The sequence below is a fragment of the Amblyomma mixtum genome, chromosome 6, assembly GCF_055824585.1.
Source record: "Amblyomma mixtum isolate Tamu chromosome 6, ASM5582458v1, whole genome shotgun sequence".
NCBI classification, from domain to species: Eukaryota; Metazoa; Arthropoda; class Arachnida; order Ixodida; family Ixodidae; genus Amblyomma; species Amblyomma mixtum.
Window position 1 is genome coordinate 54,491,292 of NC_143017.1, and position 18,055 is coordinate 54,509,346.

Genomic DNA, 18,055 nt, shown 5'->3' on the forward strand with positions numbered 1-18,055 from the left:
AGAGGGCGAACATGCAAGGCGAAGCGCCAGGCCTCTGGAAGGGATGCCCGCTTCTCCTGTTGGGTTGCGTAAGTAATGTGGAGGCGGGTCAGAAGGCAGCTACCCGCACGTGTTTTGCTTAAATGTAGGTATTGGTTGTTAAGATAAGCCTCGCGCAACTCACCGGAGGTGTTCGTCATCCCCAGACCGAGGAAACGTTGGTTGGACATGGCAGTGGGGAGGTCGAGAGCTCTCTTATAGATTTTGCGGAGAATCACTTCGAGAGCGTTCTCATCGCATTTGCGCGGGCGAAGGTACGGTGCCGATTACAGGATTCGGCTGGTTACGAATGCATTAGCCAGCCGCAGGGCGTCTTTACATCGCAACCACCCCGTTTGTTTGATACCCAGTGGACCATACGGCCCACCTGGTCCCCCACCTTGCGGGGCTTTTTCAGCATGGTGTCAGTATTGCGGTTCCTCTCAGAGCGGGGTGGCTCATAGCCAGACGAGAAACGGCGGGGTCCGTAGTCGACACGACGATCAACGTAGGAGAGAAGGGGCGGGGAGGAGAGTACCAAGAGCTGCGGCAGTGCCGAGAAATGTGACCGACCCGCGAGCATGTGAAACAAATGGGCCGATCGTCAGGGGTGCGCCACTCCACAGGATTGCAATACCGGCAACAGACCATGAAGGTATTGGTGGGCGTAGCCGTAGCGGCCACGGGAGAGATGGGGCCTGAACTCAGGTTTTCCAGCCTGCGGCTAGACGGCATCCCTGTGTTTCCAAAGTCCTGTCCAACAACGGCCTGAATGAGATATATAACGGCCAGCGTGTTGTCCGGCAAAGGCAAGTTCCTTTGCGGTGAGCGGCAGTCCAACAGGCTTCCCAAACCAGTCTCAGAGCTCCTGTTTGCATATGTTCCAGGATGTAAGATCTTCTCCGTGGGTTTCGAACCATACGCGTGCTGTTCCTGCGAGGTACAATATTACATTCGCAAGGATAAGCGTAGCGTCCCACCTGTTATGCTTCCTGACACGGTCATAAAGCGAGAGCCAGTCTTCGATATCCACGTCGTCGATGCCTCAGAAGGTGACCGGGTCGCGGTGGTGGGCCCCGCCGACAGTCGGTTCTGTTGGCCTGGATGGAGCAGCTTCGGTAGTCATCGCAGCGGTGCCAAGGTGACGACCACTGCGTAGATCCAGCTTGTGGACGTGGCGGGTGATGACGAACCCCGTACCTCTACCAAATGTTACAGGGAGATCTCTACAGGCAATTGTACAGCGTAGAGAGGTACTCTATAGAACCTGAGGCTTTGAGAACACTCAAGCACACACTCTCAGCCTCGTCGCCTTCAAGAGTACCAATAGTCATTTAGTTAGCGGGTAAAAATATTACCAGTAGCAGATGTGAAGAGCTTTCGCATCGGGTGAAGGGGTGTTATGCTAGGAGGCTACTGCAACGCATTAACAAAAAGCCTCTTAGCAGTGCTTAAACAAGAGACAATTGCTTCTGCATCTTGATTACATACAGTGCGCTACTATACAAAAAAAATCCTTTTTCCCTCGCTTCAAGGAGTAGACACACCCAATATTTGGATGCATATTTTAATGCGTGAGCATTAGAACATATCGCAGCGGAAAAGAAGCCCTAGGTGAAGCCCTAGGGCTTCACCTAGGGCTTCACCTGCACATCAGATTGTTAGCAAAATTTGGTGGCGAGGAGTTGCTCTGGAATAGTAACCTTTGTCGCACAAGCCACACCGGTGGCAGCACCTGCCTTCTCACGGCAGTGACGCATCGCTCAACCGCTGCGCCACTGCACCACTGCGCAAGGAGTGGTATGAGGACTCCCAGGAATCTATGAATGCAGAGAGCGAGTGATGTCGCGCGTCAAAAGAAGTCTGCGAGAAAGACGACGCCAAGAGTGAAAACAAAAAGAATACAAATAGAAGCCGCGGTGGCTCACTGGTAAGACGCCCGTCTACCGAGCCGGAGTACCCGGGTTCAAACCCGACCGCGGCGACCGTGTTTCGATGGAGGCGAAACGCAAGAGGCGCCCGTGTGCTGTGCGATGTCAGTGCACGTTAAAGATCGCCAGGAAGTCGAAATTATTCCGGAGACCTCCACTACGGCACCTCTCTCTCTCTCTCCTTTCACTCCCACCTTCCTTCCTTCTCTTACGGCGCGGTTCAGGTGTCCGCCGAGATATGTGAGACAGTTACTGCGCAATTTCCATTCCTTAAAAACCAATTTACCAATCGGTGGTTGCTCAATGAGCTTATCTGGTAACGGCGACCACTCACGCATTTCCGCCTTGTCGCCCAAGATAGCGCCATTAAGTTTTTTTTTTTTCTGAAAGGAGGGGGGGGGGGGGGGGGGAGAATGGGGCGCAAGGAAGGAAGGAAGGGAAAACTTTATTTTGACTAATGCTCATTCCTGCGGTTTGGGGGCATCTTCAGAGACGTCTTGGTTCTACCCCCAGGAGCCTTCTCTGTCGAAGTCGTCCGCCTCTAATCAATGGTCGGTTTCCCTCAGTCCAGGGCTCCGCTGGCCACTGCCGCCCGTTGAGCTCGCAAGAAAATAGGGTACTTGAGTCACGACGTGAAATTACCTACGCCAGCTGAATAAATTATAATTTTTTTTTTTCTTCTTGTGGCTTTTCTTTCAACAATCGAACGATGGCTATCCAGTAACGTACGGTTTCTGGTCGTGTAAGTCCTGCAAAAACTGCCATATAGTTCCTCCTTGTCCATTTCGTCTGATTCCAACTGCGCAGGCTTCCGTTCGAGTCGGTGAGACTTAAAACGACGAAAGCAACAGCCATACTGAAGTTACCTTATGCCTCACGGGAACCTGAAGTCGTCTGTTAATATTGCAGGAATATTAAAGACTGAATTAGAGGGAAAAATTCAATTATAAATTATTTACCGCTTGACGGAGCAATCCACGTGGCTGTTCATGTTTTCAGATGTGCTACACATCATTCCAAGCACAGAAAACACAGCTAAAATGTGGCGTCTCTACGCCTTTGATGCCAATCGGTTTGACACTGGGACGGTTACGTCTGCTGTCATGAAAGCGCCCGGTTTACGCGCAGTGGCGGGAAGAAAGCATAAGCTTTAGAAATCGCAAAGCGCTGCAACATTAAACATGAATAAAGGTTTGTTCTGCGTGCAACAGTAGTAGCCTATAAAGTACCACTTTCATCACCAATTACTATGTCGGTCAAACTGGTCATTACCTTAATTCGCGGTTGTTTCAGCATTAGAACTATCGTCGAACGTGAAACAATGTTCTAAATACGAATGTTGCTAGAGTTTCGGCTAAACTGTGGCGCTTGGCAAGGAACGCGACCAGCGCACGGTGGAAGTAATAGAAGCTTATTTCATAGCCAACGGTGGGGTAGCTGCGTGAGCGATCCCTCCATCTCTGAGAAAAAAGAAGTGCTTGCGTACCTTGAAACAGCAGTCAGCCTATGTGTGCTGGAAGCATTTATGGTTTCTGTCGTTTTTGTTTTTGCTCTAATCTTTATTACACCTGTCTTTTGTAGCCGGATTTTTTCATGTGTTCTCATGCTATTTCATGGTTTGTCTTTGCTGCCTTCGCAATGAAGAAACTAGTTGTGAGACATCGCTCGTGTGCGCAATCATTTTTGTCCTTGTGTGTTTGCACTGGTTGCTAACTATGAAGCCACTCCATTACGCCCAGTTCAGCATTCTTTTAAAGTTCGATACAGTTTCCTTTTAAAGTCACGTTTTGGTCTTTGTGGACAACCGATTTCAAACTGACCACTCAAATAGATGCCTTCAATTTGAACGTATATAACAAAATATCGAAAGATCTTACATGCGAATGCACATTTGCTCAGGTGACAAGTCCGAAAACCAGTGGAAAGCATGGACATGGAGAAAAGCGTCACCTCCAGCAACGACGCTCGACTAAGCCAGAACCCGCTGCAAAGTCCCCGCTTGTAGCTACTTCTCCAAGGTCCACGACAGCCACTAAATCCCGCAGTGACCTTCCAGCCGCAGATACTGCCGCAAAGTCCCATCCGGGGAGAACATCGCTGCTGCGTACGTCAGGCATCAAGGCACCCGAATGTCCTCCACTCCCTGGCTCTGAGGCAGTTGCAATGCCCGGTGCCACGTCTGCAATTCCCAACGTAGGCTCGGCAGCCTCCAGAGGCCTTTCGCCCATTACCTCGGCCACGGTGTCCCCTTTAAGTGAAGCGTCTCCAATTCGCACCGTACCCTGCGAAAGCCAGCCGGTCCCCAATGCTACCGCACGGTCCCCTCCAGATATCACGGCTGTAATTCATATGGCAGATATGGAAGTGCCAGCAGACCTTTTGCCCATTTTATCGGTCACGGCGACTCCGGCCGGTGCCTCGTCTCCAATCCCCGCCGCAGACACCAAGGGTGCCACAGTGCTCGATACAGTTGGCAAGTCCCTCATGGCCAAGGCACATTTTGAAGCACCTGTTGGCCTTTCGCCCATTACCTCAGCCGCGGTGTCCCCGTTCAGTGGTGCATCTCCAATATCCACCGAAGCCTGTGAGGGCCTTCCGGACCCCAATATTACTGCAAATGTCGCTCCCGGCGACAAGCCTGCGACGCTTCCTGCAGCCACTGAACCGCGCAAAGAAATTTCACCCAATATTTCTTCAGAGTTGCCTCTGCTCGGTGGCGCACCTGCGATCCCCACCGTAGCCGGCGAGAGCCTTTCCGGCCGTAATGCTTCAGCAGAGTTCCCTGCCGGTGGTGAATCTGTGATGCTCACGGCAGGAATTGAAGCACACGGTGGCCTTTCTCCAATTACCTCGGCCGCGGTATCTCCACTTGATGACGCATCTCCAATCCCTACCGTAGCCTGCAAGGAACTTTCAGCCACAAACGCCGATGCAAATATCCCTCCAGGCGACACGTCTCTGGCTCCCGCGGCAGCCCATGAAGCCCCTGAAGGCCTTTCACCCATTGTTTCTGCGGCGGTGTCCCCGCTCGGTGCAGCGTCTCCGATCCCCACTGCAGCCGGCCAGGACCTTTCGGCCACCAACACTGCCGCTCGCATTCAGCAGCAAACGAGCGCAGCGGACGCCACTGGAGAACAAGTGGACAAGCAGCTTACATCCAGTCAACCGGTTCCCCAGCGAGAGACAGCCGTAGACAGTACAGGGGCATGCGTAGATTCTTCGCCGACAGTCGCCCCTGCTGCCGAGCCAAATAAGGTAATCCATTTCGTTTCACTCGTCTTCTGGCTTACATATATTGCTCTGGGAGGTGTAGGTGAAAGGTTTGCTGCTGAATTAACAGTATAGTTAATGGTCATACTAAGGTAGTCGAGGCAAACTCTACGCTTAAGTGTCCTTGAAGCAAGTGTCGCCATTTGCCTCTACAATGCAGATCGAGCGGGAAGTCGTGGGCTCGTAGCTGTGATATTGAAGGCAAAATATTGAAGGCTTTCTTAGTTCCCGGAAGCGGCAAAAAGGACTAAATGCCTGTTAAGCATGTACAGAACCCTAATTTTTGGTTTCCTTTTTTCTTTGTTGTGAGGATACGTGAGGCACTCATTAGCAGGAATTCAGGTAAAGCGCTTCTGGTTCCCTTAGCTGCCACCATGTGGTGCATGGGTCTGAACGTACAAAAATGTCACGTTGACTTCATCCGCTACGTCAAAAAGCGAATGACGGAGTGGCTGCACAGCAGCATGTGACCGGCTGCTAGGCTTCGCGGCACTGGCTGGACGCTGTCCAGAATTCCTGGCAGTGAGTTTACATAGACCAGCACGTGTCATTCTCCTGGGAGCCCAAAAGAAATTATAACGAAAATCGTGTTCCTTCTGTTTAGCTTTCAATAGCTGAGCAAGGGCTGTGAAGTAAAAGTTTAGTACAGGTCATGTGAGGCATGGAAAAAATTGGAAAGCACTGCAGTCTCCTGCATTGGAGAAATCCGAAATCATTTGCGTTTGAACGTCTGCAACTTTTTTGCAAGTCATCGCTGTCACGTGACACTTATCATGTGACCCTTGGATGACGTCAGCAACTTTTTTTGCAAGTCATCGTTGCCTAACATCCCCAATGTCACTTTACCGTCGTACACACCACAACGCGTTCACTTCCTGCCCCTCTAACACGCTTGAAACAATGACCTCCATGAGCTAGAAATAATTAATCCGGGGCCTTATGCCGATGACAGAAACAATATTAAAGCACAGTGCAGCTGTCTACCACGAAAAAATATCAAGGAGCCTTAATTAGGTCTCGGACGCGTATGTTCTTTGAAGAGCAACGATGTCGACGGGCATTAAGTGATGAAAGGCAGGCTGCTCTTGCAGAGGAGGTATTAGATTCAGAACGATGGAAATACTTCTAGTGACACCCCGGGAATTGTCACGGTTTTTTATGACTATTATGCGCGTCTTTTTGCATGTGGTATGTAGCCAGACTCGTGGGTCAACTTCAGTCGCTTCTATGACGAGTTTCTTGGACTTTGCTAAGAGCAGCGAGGTATAATCGAGGGCCCTGTTTGCTTCGACGAAGTCAAACTGGCTATTTCCGCTCTGCAGGGGCAGAAGTCTCCTGGCCCGGATGGCTTGAGTAGCGAATTATACAAAACGTTTTCGCCTTGCTTGGCGCCTGTCTTGTTGGAAGTCCTCATGGTTGCTTACGACGTTGACTTTGTGCGTCCCACTATTTGTGCTGGTCATACCATACTCATTCCGAAAAGTACAGATAAGTGCCGATTGAGGACTATCAGAGGGTACCGTCCACTTTCGCTGTGTAATGTAGACTATAAAATATTTGCAAAAACCTTTCTTCCCGCGTGCATCTTGTGGCGCTGGATTTAATTGGCTCACATCAAACATGTGGCATCCGAGGATGCAGTATCCAAACTCGTACACATATTGCACGTTCGTTGTTGGAGTCGGTAACGGATGAGGCCGGTCAGGTTTCTCTAATTCAGATTGATCTTGCGAAGGCCTTTGATAACGTGTGTCGTGAGTTCTTGTTTGCAGTCTTTGAACGTGCAAACATCAGAGATGTATTGCTTAAGGGCATTAGACTATGCTACAAACAGTCCCATGTAAGGCTGATCGTAAATAATGGACTTACCAAACCAATTCCACTAATCTCGTCTGCTGCCAGGGTTTCCCATTATCACCTCTGTTATTTGCTTTATATCTCGAACCCTCGTGCTTTATTATCATCAGATCGCAACTTATTTGAGAATTTTCACTTTATCAATTAGAAATTAGAATTTAGCCTATGCTGATGGCATCGCCGTTTTGGTCAGATGATATTTTGCTTGAAGCTTTGAATTTAGCAGCGCAGTTCTGTCACGTCCCTGGCGCGGCTTTAAATTTGGAAAAATCTAAACCATTCTGGTTGGTTTACTGGAGTAGGAAACCTAAACGTTTTGTTGGCATTTACTGGGACTGATTCCCTGTAGTATCTCGGGGTTCCTCTTCATCAGGTCCGAAATAATGGGTTTTAATGGAAACCGCAAATTCTCTCTGTGAGCCACCAAACGCAAGCGTGGATGGGTCGGAAGCTCTCGATTTTTGCTCGGGCACAAGTCTGCAACATCTTCTTGGTTGCAAAGCTCGTCTATGCATTGCAAGTGATGCCCTGTGCAAGGAAGAACGTACACATGCTGCACAGACTATTCGCGACCTTTTTTTGGCGATCTCCATGGGAGCGTACGCGTCTAGACAGTTTGTTTCTCTCGGGTCTGGAGGAGTTGGCCTTGTTCACTTGTTTGCTCACCAGCTAGTTTAACATTTTTGCTTCAAAGCTGCAACCCCACACATTTCTGCTAGCGGTACTTAGAAGGCGACTGAGTTGGCGCATCTGTTTGCTTCGACGGGTCATGGCCGAGAGGGGGCTTTGTGGGGTTTCCCGAAGGAGGTTGCTGATACCTTTGGTTGTCGTTTTCTCATTTGTAGGTTGCATCTGTCACATGCTGCTCTTGTTCCAAGAAAGCGTGCATGTTTAAATTTAAGCCATCAGCACATCGTTCTGAGGAAACTGCATTATTCAAGCGTGCAGCACTGAAGTCGCTGAATTTGGGTTCCCATGCAGGACGAAGACCGTTCCCCCAACCCCGGCGCTGAGGTGGAACTCTCACCAGACTTGAAGAAACGGAAGGAAAATGCAGCGACCGTATTTGCAGGACTCGCAGATCTCGAGAAAATTGTGAGTAGAGTGTGCTATCTACAAATGCGATGAAGCGGAGTCGGAAGACCTTGCAGCTACACAGGCGATAATGTACCCATGGGAAAATTGAGCCTTGTTTGCAGTCTCTAATGAACAACAGCGATAAGCGAGACTTCATAGCCTGTGTGGAAAATCTAAGCTAGCATTAGAAATAAGTAGAGCGCGCAGGGTGACCCCATTCCGTACGAATGATAGCCAGGCGATTGCCTCCTTACGATCAACGAAATAACCTGCCGAGAAACAAGTCTGGACTCGTAGTGAAGGGCTCCGGAACAATTTGGACCAGCTGAGGTGCTGTAAATTTCACGGCGCGGATAAGCTTCAGAACACACAGGCTTTCACCTCGGTCTCGGTGAAGGTTGAAAAATTAAAATGTCAAAGTAACCGCTGTAAGACCGAAGCGCAAAAAGCACGACGGCCGAAGAACTAATAAACACACTACAGGCTCTATCTCTGTGTTTCGTCCGTTCTTCGCCTTGATTCCTCTGTCTTGGGGTATTTTTGCGCCACAGTCTTAAGTCATGGGTTACCGACTCCCCCAAGTATCCATCGCTACAGCATATTTGCCCGTAATCTCAGACCATCGACCACAACTAAGTGGGAATAGCTCGCTAATGTACAGATAATAGCCTGTTCACACAACTGAGCGGGCGCAGGAAACTGTGTCCCTGATCACACCGCAGCGATGAGAACGAGCGTGAGGACGTAATCGAAGAGCCCCCGCATTTTCAGTTACGTTGCATGTGGCTCCTGTAGTCGTCGATGAATCAAAATTTAATCGTTCAGCCGTGAGAAAAGCGTGATCGCTGGGAGGCGCTAAGCCAGGATTGCCAAGACGAGGATTAAGCGAGCTCAACACGCTAAGTACAATACAGTGGGCCTCAATTTTATATAGAGAACTCAAACGGCGCGCTGTGCAGCAAACAAAGGCGATGCTTGGCAGCAGCTGTAAAATCTAGACGCTGCACGCACGAAAGTTCGTTCGCATAACCTCCCAGCAGTCTGGGCAAAACAACCACGTTCCTTTAAACCCGTGAGATGGTGTACAATTTGGCTTTTTCCAATATATTTAGGGGAAACCTCCATGATGAAGATTTCCACTTGAGAGCAATCCCAAATTGGCATCCACACGTCCGTAGCCTTATGACTACAAATGAAAGCTCTCTGCCTTTCATATAATTACTCCCTAATTGGGCTTTTCATTGCATAAAGCACATCGCTCGAGCACGCTGCACAAGAATAGCGCGTACAGTATTCTCTTCCCAACGAGCAAGACTTGCGTTTGAGCTAGTTGGTTGATGAGTAAAAGAAAAACAACATCAGCAACGGATTAGGATTAGAGATGCGGGGAAGCAAATACCAATTGCAGACACGTGTAAGGGATGGTGGTGGATAGTGGCTGCCTTAGGAACGGTGGCTACGTAACCTCTGCGATGCCGTCAGGAGCCATTCGGAGTGCACAATAATTGCAGGCCATTCTGCGGCAGCATACAGCGTATCCGCCCCATGTTGATTAAGGTAAATAGAAGTAGCCGTATTCCCTTAGGTTTGGTTGTCACCAGATATAATGAATGTTCAACAGCCTAGCAAGGGAACAGCAGTTCGCAGTTGGTATCCAGGCGCTGGAAGTAGTAAGAGAATATGTCTATTTAGGGCAGGTAGTGACCGCTGATCCAGATCATGAGAAGGAAATAACTAGAAGAATAAGAATGGGGTGGAGCGCATATGGCAGGTTATCTCAGATCATGAATGGCAGTTTACCAATATCCCTCAAGAGAAAAGTATACAACAGGTGTATCTTACCGGTACTCACCTATGAGGCAGGAACGAGGGGGCTAACGAAAAGGGTTCAGCTTAAGTTAATGACAACGCGGAGAGCTATGGAAAGAATAATGATAGGTGTAACGTTAAGAGATCGGAAGCGGGCAGAGTGGAAGAGCGAACAAACGCGGTTTAATGATATCCTAGTCGAAATCAAGAGGAAGAAGTCGCAGGGCACCTAATGCGAAGGCAAGATAACCGCTGGTCCTTAGGGTAACAGAGTGGATTCCAAGAGAAGGCAAACGTAGCACGGGGTGGCAGAAAATTAGGTGGGCGGATGAGATTAAGAAATTTGCGGGAATATGGTGGACGCGGCTGGCAAAGGACAGGGTTAATTGGAGAGACATGGGAGAGGCCTTTGCCCTGCAGCTGGCGTAGTCATGCTGCTGATGATGATGATGAGATATTATGAGTAGAAATCGAGCATCCGTCACGGGGATTTTGAGCGTAAGCAGCGCCTCAAAGCTGATATGAAAGAACAAAATAACTGCCTACCCTCTGCGCCGCTTAAAAATATTGCACGTTCGTACGAGTACTTCACATGCACTATTTCGGCTCCTGTGGCATCCTGCTACCGAGCACGCATTCGTGGGTTCTATTTCCAGATGCCGCTGCGAACACATTTTGATGAAGGTGAGAGGTAAAAGCCTTCGTGTGTCGGGTTTTTCGTACAGTTTGAAGAACTTCAGATTCCGTAGCACTGTACGGCGGTTTTCCCTTGCAGCCTACAGTGTAGTATTGCTGCGTACGAGAGCTTTAACTTTGATGCACATAATTTTCCCTCGTACAGGAGCCCAAACCCGTTTCGGTGCCATGCTCTAGTAACATGCAATTAATACCGCAGTAACCGATTTTGTTGCAAAAGAGAACCTCTATTCGAGGAGAACGAGCTGTATTCTTCCCATTTATTCAGGACATGTTATGGTACACTTATCTCTAAGGAGCAATAGAAATAGCGGGTATAGGTTTATATGTTTTTTTTTCGCTGATTTATGCTTTTTCTACAGAACCAAAATTATGCAAGCGCGATGAGGATGGATTTTTTTTCTCTCTCAAGGACTATGATAAAGTCTGACTTCGGCACTGTGTGTCTCTACTAAATCAAAACATTGCGCACGTCTAATTTTAGTTAAGTATATTCGAGTGATCGTGTAATGTGCAGGCAAAGAATTGGCCTTCTGTCTCGTCCAGTTATGAATAATAGTAGGACTGTTGTAACAAAAAACCTTGCTTTAACATATAATATTATAAAGTAAAAAGTAACTTCACTGCGAAGTTTTTCTCCCAGCCAACATTTGCTGACCAATTTATTTTGTTTCAGGACTTTCCAACTCATCATTGCTTTGCTTTTCCAGTCGTTTAGCTTGCTAGGCTTGTTTGTGACTTGCTGTACTGCTCGGTCACCAGGGCAAACTTGACGCCGGTCAGCTTCTCTCAGCTGGTGGAGACTGTTGCGACTACATGTCAGCCTAAAGGCCTCTTGGATCTTGACTCTGTGTTGCAGCTGTTTAATGTTATGACAGCATCTAATGTTGACATCCCTAGTACAGTGGTAAGCAGCCTTGTCTAGAGCGCTCGGGCGGTGCACTTCCTTGCAAACAAATCCAGATTTTGTGGCAGTCTCTAGGGTCCAGCTGCAACGCTTGCACGGAAGCAGCGCCAGATAGCCCCGTAAACAAAGCAGGCACGAAAACTTTGCCCTGTAATGAGGGGCTGCTCTCTAATTTCGGTTTTTGTTACCAAGTGCGCACTGCTCAAGCGCTCTAGACAAGGCTGCTCACCACTGTACCTCCAGCAGTATAGAAGAATTTTTGGGAACGAACTCTCCAATGCTGCTGCCAGATATATTTTTGCTTAAATTCAAGTAAACAACGTTCAGTACCGGTCACGGAATTGTGCTTCAAATGGCAGGTGATACATTTACTCCTCAAAAAAAGAAGTCTGGCCGCTTGTTTCCTCCTTTTCAGCAATATTCTTTGAGAGGAAATATAACCCGCAGCAAGACGTTAAGTACTGCAAAATATGCACAAAAGAAAGTACGAACTTTCAGAAATGCAACAAAGGGGGAAAATATCGATCATTTTTCGGATGTTTGGCTCACTTTGTTCTCATCAACTGAAAACATTGCACCGAGTTATCGAAAAGAAAATGACAGGGGTAATGTCGAGGCAGTAACAGTGCGAAGTCGGTCAGGGAACAAACGCCAGTTAATAATATCCTAGCTAAAAACAAAAACTTGGATCGAATACGGCGCGCAATGCGACAGGGTAACTAGCGATGGTCCCATAGGGAGGATAATGGAGTAGATTCTAAGATAAGGCAAAACTCAGCATGCGGACTCAAGGGAGTAAGCCAGATGAGATTAGTATGCTTGTATGAATAAAATGGCCACAGCTGGTGCCAGACAGAGTAAATTAGCAATAAGTGAAGAGGCGCCTGTGTCCTGCGGTAGACAGTCAGGCTGGTGACGATAATTGAGGTTGATGACCAGAGCTGGCAGAAATGTAAGACGACATAAGTGCAGGGGTCGTCACTAGATAGCGGTATACAATTTCGGTTATATACGATTGTTCTTTCGAGGCATTCTGCCGCCACGATCTTTCTTTTTGACCGTCACAATTTGTTGAATATACACGAATATATTCCCTGTAGAAGAATGCGCTTTACTCACGATTATTGAATAACACATGTGCGCATGATTTATTTCGCTCGGCAGAGCGCAGCTCTTTCTGGAAATATAGGAGAACCGTTTCCGGAGTTTCTGCGCTGCCTTTTCAACAGTGGTGCGCGATTTTTCTCCTTAGGCGAAAACACCGTCTCCAGAACGCAACGCCTCGCCTGAAAAGACAAGGCTTCCCCTGACCAGAACCGAAATCGTCGTCGCGTGCCTGGGAGCCTTCGCCATCCTTTCCTTCGCATGCTTCCTAGTACTCGCCCCAAGCCCACATAGCAGAGAGTACAGATTGTGCATCACTGAAGATTGCCACCAGCATGCGACGCTTCTCACCGCAAGCATCAACTGGAAGCTAGATCCCTGCGAAGACTTTGAGGCATTTGTCTGCTCCGCGTGGGAGCCCTCGAAAGAGCACCGCGACGTGTTCTTCTCTGTCATGGACGACATCCGTTTCCGATGGCTTGACCGCTTCGGGGAGACACTAAGAGAGGGTTCGCTCGAGCTCTCTGCCGGAAGCAAGCCGTTGGCTATGTACGAGATGTGCCGGAATAACTTCCCTTACAACCAGTCGCAGACAGCGTTGATCCACATCATCTTGGATAGGATTAGGTTAGCCTGGCCTGAACCACCCCAGAAGTTGGAGCCGACGCTTGGCTTGCTCGTTGGCCTCAGTTACCAATATCAGTGGCCGTTCTGGTTTACTGTGGACATGCTGCCCCCAATCTCTGGAAGGCGGCGATTATTGGTCAGACAAGGCCCCATCCTGCTGATTACAATGATTCACCACCGCTCAGTCGCTGAACACTACATCGAATACTGGAAGCAGTTCCTTGCCCTAATCTACCCAGACAGCGCCACTCGACCACCGGTAGACGAAACGGCCGTCAACGAGATCCGTGCCATGGAAGCAGACGTGTTCGAAACGCTGATTGCCGCGACCAAGTCTTCGGGCAGACGGCCCTCGGCGTTCTCCTTCCAAGAGATCGGTGCGCACGTAGTTAATGCTTCAGCCACCGAATGGGTCGACGGTTTCCAGTATGGTACGTCGCTCCGTCCAAGCCTCACCACCAATGACCAGATTCTTGCCCACGACGTCTTTTACCTCGAGACAGTCGGCAAGCTTTTGGCGAAGTACAACCAGCGGCAGCTGCACAGACATATATCGTGGCTCATTGTGCAGTACTTTGGTACTTGTACTGACTACTCCCTCCTCGTGGGGTACACCGGCAGCAAGGGGCGCGCCGCGCGGTTCCTTCCGCTGTACTGCGCTTTCCATGTGGAAGGCTCATTCAAGGTCCTCGTGGCGTCAGTCGCTTATTTTGCCCGTTTCTCAGAGCGAGACCGAGAGACCATCGACAGCGGCTTCAATAGCCTTGTCTTGGCGGCCGTGGAGCGGATCAACAGCTCGAGTTGGCTGGACGACGAGAGCAAGTTGCACGCGAGCCAGAAACTCTCATCAGTGAAGAAGGCTATGTGGCCTGCGGAGTCTCTTCTCAGTGACGACAGGCTGCAAACGCTTTTCGCAGAGTTTCCGCAGAAGGAGCCGTCATACGCCCACTACTTATTCAAGGCGAGAATAGCAGGAGCTAAAGTAAGGGGAACTCCGGAATACGACGAGGCTTTGATGCTGCCTGGCAGCCATTACCCGTACTATACCAGCTATGAGGATTTCACCAACTCCGTAGGGGTGGCGATGGGCGCTGCTAGGGCACCGGCTTTCTACAGCAACGGCACCAGAGCCATGCTCTACGGCGGCCTCTTCTTCCTCATGGCCATGCAAATGATGAAAGCTATAGACAACTCAGGCATCAGGCTGGCGTACAACGGGACCACCAACCAAGACACTATCCTTTCCGCTGCTGACATGCGAGAGTTTAACAACAGGACCCAGTGCCAGCACGGCGCGAAAAACGAGAACATCTTTCCTGAGGTGCCTGCCGTGGAGGTAGCCTATGCTGCGCTAAAGGAGTCGTACCTCGGGGGCGAGGATGAACCCCTGGCGCTTGGCGAACACCTGCCAGAGGACAGAGTCTTCTTCATGACGCTCTGCTACTTGACGTGCGCCCGTCCAGGCTACGAGAGCATCATCAGGGCGGACTGCAACAAGATAGCTCGGAACTCCGAAACGTTCGCCCGCGTATACAACTGTCCGAAAGGAGCCAAGATGAACCCCGAGACAAAATGTCCATTTTTCACTTGATTTGAACTGCGATTAAATTTACGGTGGACCATTTCGCTTCGTGAAACACATCAATGTACGCTATATTTTTTGTTCCGCAAGAGGAGCGCAAGCTTAACCTGTCCCATTATGACTCATTAGTGCGACCTTTTTGCGCTGTGATTGTAAAGTATTGTAAAGTATGCCGGCGAAGTGAGCTGCTGTGCAAGGCGCTGTTCAGACGCCGCTTTGCTTTGAACTTTTGCTCCGGTTCTTCAGATTATTTGTTTTTTGTTATGATTATGAAATGACAAGTGTGCATTGTACGTTCTGCTTTTCTGCCACGTTCTTGTCGCGCATCATTTTTGGCGTATGTGTTTGTTGTCCATTGGAGGGAATGTGAAACTAAACTATAATCTTTTTGCACTTCAAAATATGAGACAGTGTTTGGCACAACCTGGTTGATCTGTTATTATGCGAAACATTTCCTTCTGCATACTGGCGCAGGACTTCCAGGCAACTTCGCACGGTTGTCGACCGGTTTCGTACGCGTGAAACTTATACAATGGTTCTATCGCTCAAGTATAATGTCATCTTCCAAGGCTGCGGCGTGACAAATTTGTGTTTAAGCATCACTTGGCTCGCTGCACAAAATCCAGCTGTGATGAGCGAGGTGTTAATGCTGTTTCGGGTATGACGACTGCCAGGGTTGTGAGGACCATGTGTGGTGAACTGTGCCTTTGTGCCATTGTGCCACGAATGTCGCAAAACCTGCTGCTTGTCACGTGTGCTTCCTGAGCGCAGAAGTGTTTTCCCTCGCGAAGAGTGTGAAGACATGAGGATAAACAGATGTGGTGAACTCTTCAACGTACAAGCTTGCATCAATTGCAGGTCCACCTAGGCAGGTGTCAGCGGGTCTACAACTACAGCGATGCAACACTGTGTTCCTGTGCGTAATGGCATTGCGATGGAAGCAGCAAGTTTAACGAACTATTTTGGTTACCATCACAGATGACTCGCGGGTATGGCACTGATATGAAAGATTCCTCGACAGTTCATTTGTCTGAAAAATGTGTCGTATCAGTGCGATTAATACGCGACCATGTGAACCAGGTGATTCATAAAGTTAGTGTTGCAACAGTGTACAATAAGTGCTTTGCAGAATGATTTATGCTGACGTTTAGGAATACTCAGTTGATCTAGTGCCGTAAATATATGTCGAACTTTCGCGTACACCGAGAGCGTTTCTGTTCACAAGAATGACAAAATAGGACGCAACAGGGGACCCTTTAGTGGATGCGGTTTTTTCGTTGCCGTATTAAATGCACGAAAAGTAAGTATGAAGCGTTTCCCTACCGTCTTGTAAAAAGTTTCGTGCTGCTCCTGTAGTAATATTGTGCATCCACTCAACAGTACTATTGAAATCATAGAAAGAGACTGAGAACAACAGGTACGAATAAATACAACGCAAGGGACTGGCACTGCTGTGCTTCTCTATATTTGTAAACAAGGCAGAGCAAACGGGGCCGAATAGACGCAATCGCGAAGCCCCCCCCCCCCCCCCGGCAAGTTCCTTTAGTTGCGAGGAACACAACACAACACAGCGCCACTTTTTGACAAGGGCAAAAGAAGAGACATCAAATCAGATGTGAAATCATAAAAGCCATCCACAATATTTGTTTTCTAGAAAAATACTGGAGCCACCCGTCAATTAATTCAGTCGTGCCGCCGTCTTTGAGGTTTTAAACGTTTCAAAGTGTTTTATTTTCACATTTCTAGCTTTTAATTGGCCCCTTTTGGCCATGTACCTGTATATCTCTTAAATTTTCCTAACTTTTTAGCCTTTTTGGATTCTTATTGCATTTCCTTCGTGTGACGCAGTCGCCTACACATTTCTTTCGTCATTTACGGCGCCTCTGTTTTTATATGCTACGTAAAAAAACTCAGCGGTTGCTCACGTCCTCTTCCACCCCTTCTGCTTATGTACAGTATATGCATCCCTATACACAGTCATGAACAAAAAGATATATTTGAGATACCAAGCCATGATGACCAGGTCGTTGAAGGCTTCCATGGAGACATGGAATGGGCAAAATTACCAAAGTAAAATCACAATACACTGTACTTATGGGCGACTTCAATGCAAAAATAGGCAAGAAGCAGGCCGAAGGCAGGCGTTAGGCGGCTTTGGCATAGGCTCCCGACAGAATAGAACCATCAGAGATATGAAAGTTAATAAATAAGTGCAAGGTAGCCGGCATAAAAAGTTTAATATGGAGAAAATCGAGTATGCTCTAAAAGACACAGGGAGCCTAAAAGTGAAGAGGAAATTAGGTATAGGTAAAAACCACATGTATGCGTTAAGAGAGACAGAGGGCAATGTCATTAGCAATATGGATAAAATAGTTAAAGTAGCCGAAGAGTTCTACACAAATCTATACAGTAGCCAAGGAGGAGAAGGAAGAAGAGAAAAGGCAAGGAGTAGTGCACAGCAATCGGACATCCCGCCTGTAACGAAAGAGGAAGTAAAAGCTTCAGGAGCAATGCAAAGGGGGAAAGCAGCTGGTGAGGAGCAGGTACCAGCAGATTTCTTGAAGGACGGAGGGATGATTGTGCTAGAAAAACTAACCGCCGTGTATATGCAATGCCTTATGGCATCGAGAGTACCAGAAGCTTGAAAGAACGCTAATATTATCCTAATTCATAACAAAAGAGACGTCAAGGGCTTGAAAAATTACGCACCGATCAGCTTACTGTCCGTTGCCTACAGTGTTTACTACAGTAATCGCAAACAGAATCAGGACAACCTTCGACCAATCAACCAATAGATCAGGCAGGGTTATTTAAGTGCTGGTTCAGGGGTGTTGGTTTTTCTCTTAATGCCAGGTGTTGTCCCAATATGCCGTGCAACAAACTTCCTAGGTGGTGATGCTGTGACAGCACGCTGGCAATGTGACGAGAGAAGATCGGAAACTTCATTCATGCAGTACACTGAGAGTGGATGGCTAGGTTCACGCATAACAAACCATACCTGGGCACGAAGCAGCTCCTGGGTTACATTTCTGTTACATTGTTCTATCTCACCACACGCCATAATAGTTATCAGTTATGGTCCACCCTGTGTATTTTGTGTTCATTTGTTCCACCATCTTTACAGCATGCAGACAGAGGCACACAGTCGCGCCTAGTTATACGACCTCCGTTAATATG

The 18,055-nt window shown here is 48.4% G+C and overlaps 1 protein-coding gene across 1 annotated transcript; it reads left to right on the top strand.

Annotated features, from left to right (window-relative positions):
• The first annotated feature begins 4,307 nt into the window (after positions 1-4,307).
• On the top strand, positions 4,308-14,887 carry LOC149339164 (endothelin-converting enzyme 2-like). The gene is made up of 4 exons (XM_089550884.1): positions 4,308-4,782; positions 4,942-5,204; positions 8,058-8,171; positions 12,818-14,887. The coding sequence occupies exons 1-4, from the start codon at positions 4,308-4,310 to the stop codon at positions 14,885-14,887; spliced, it is 2,922 nt and encodes a 973-aa protein (XP_089407010.1).
• The last annotated feature ends 3,168 nt before the right edge of the window (positions 14,888-18,055 follow it).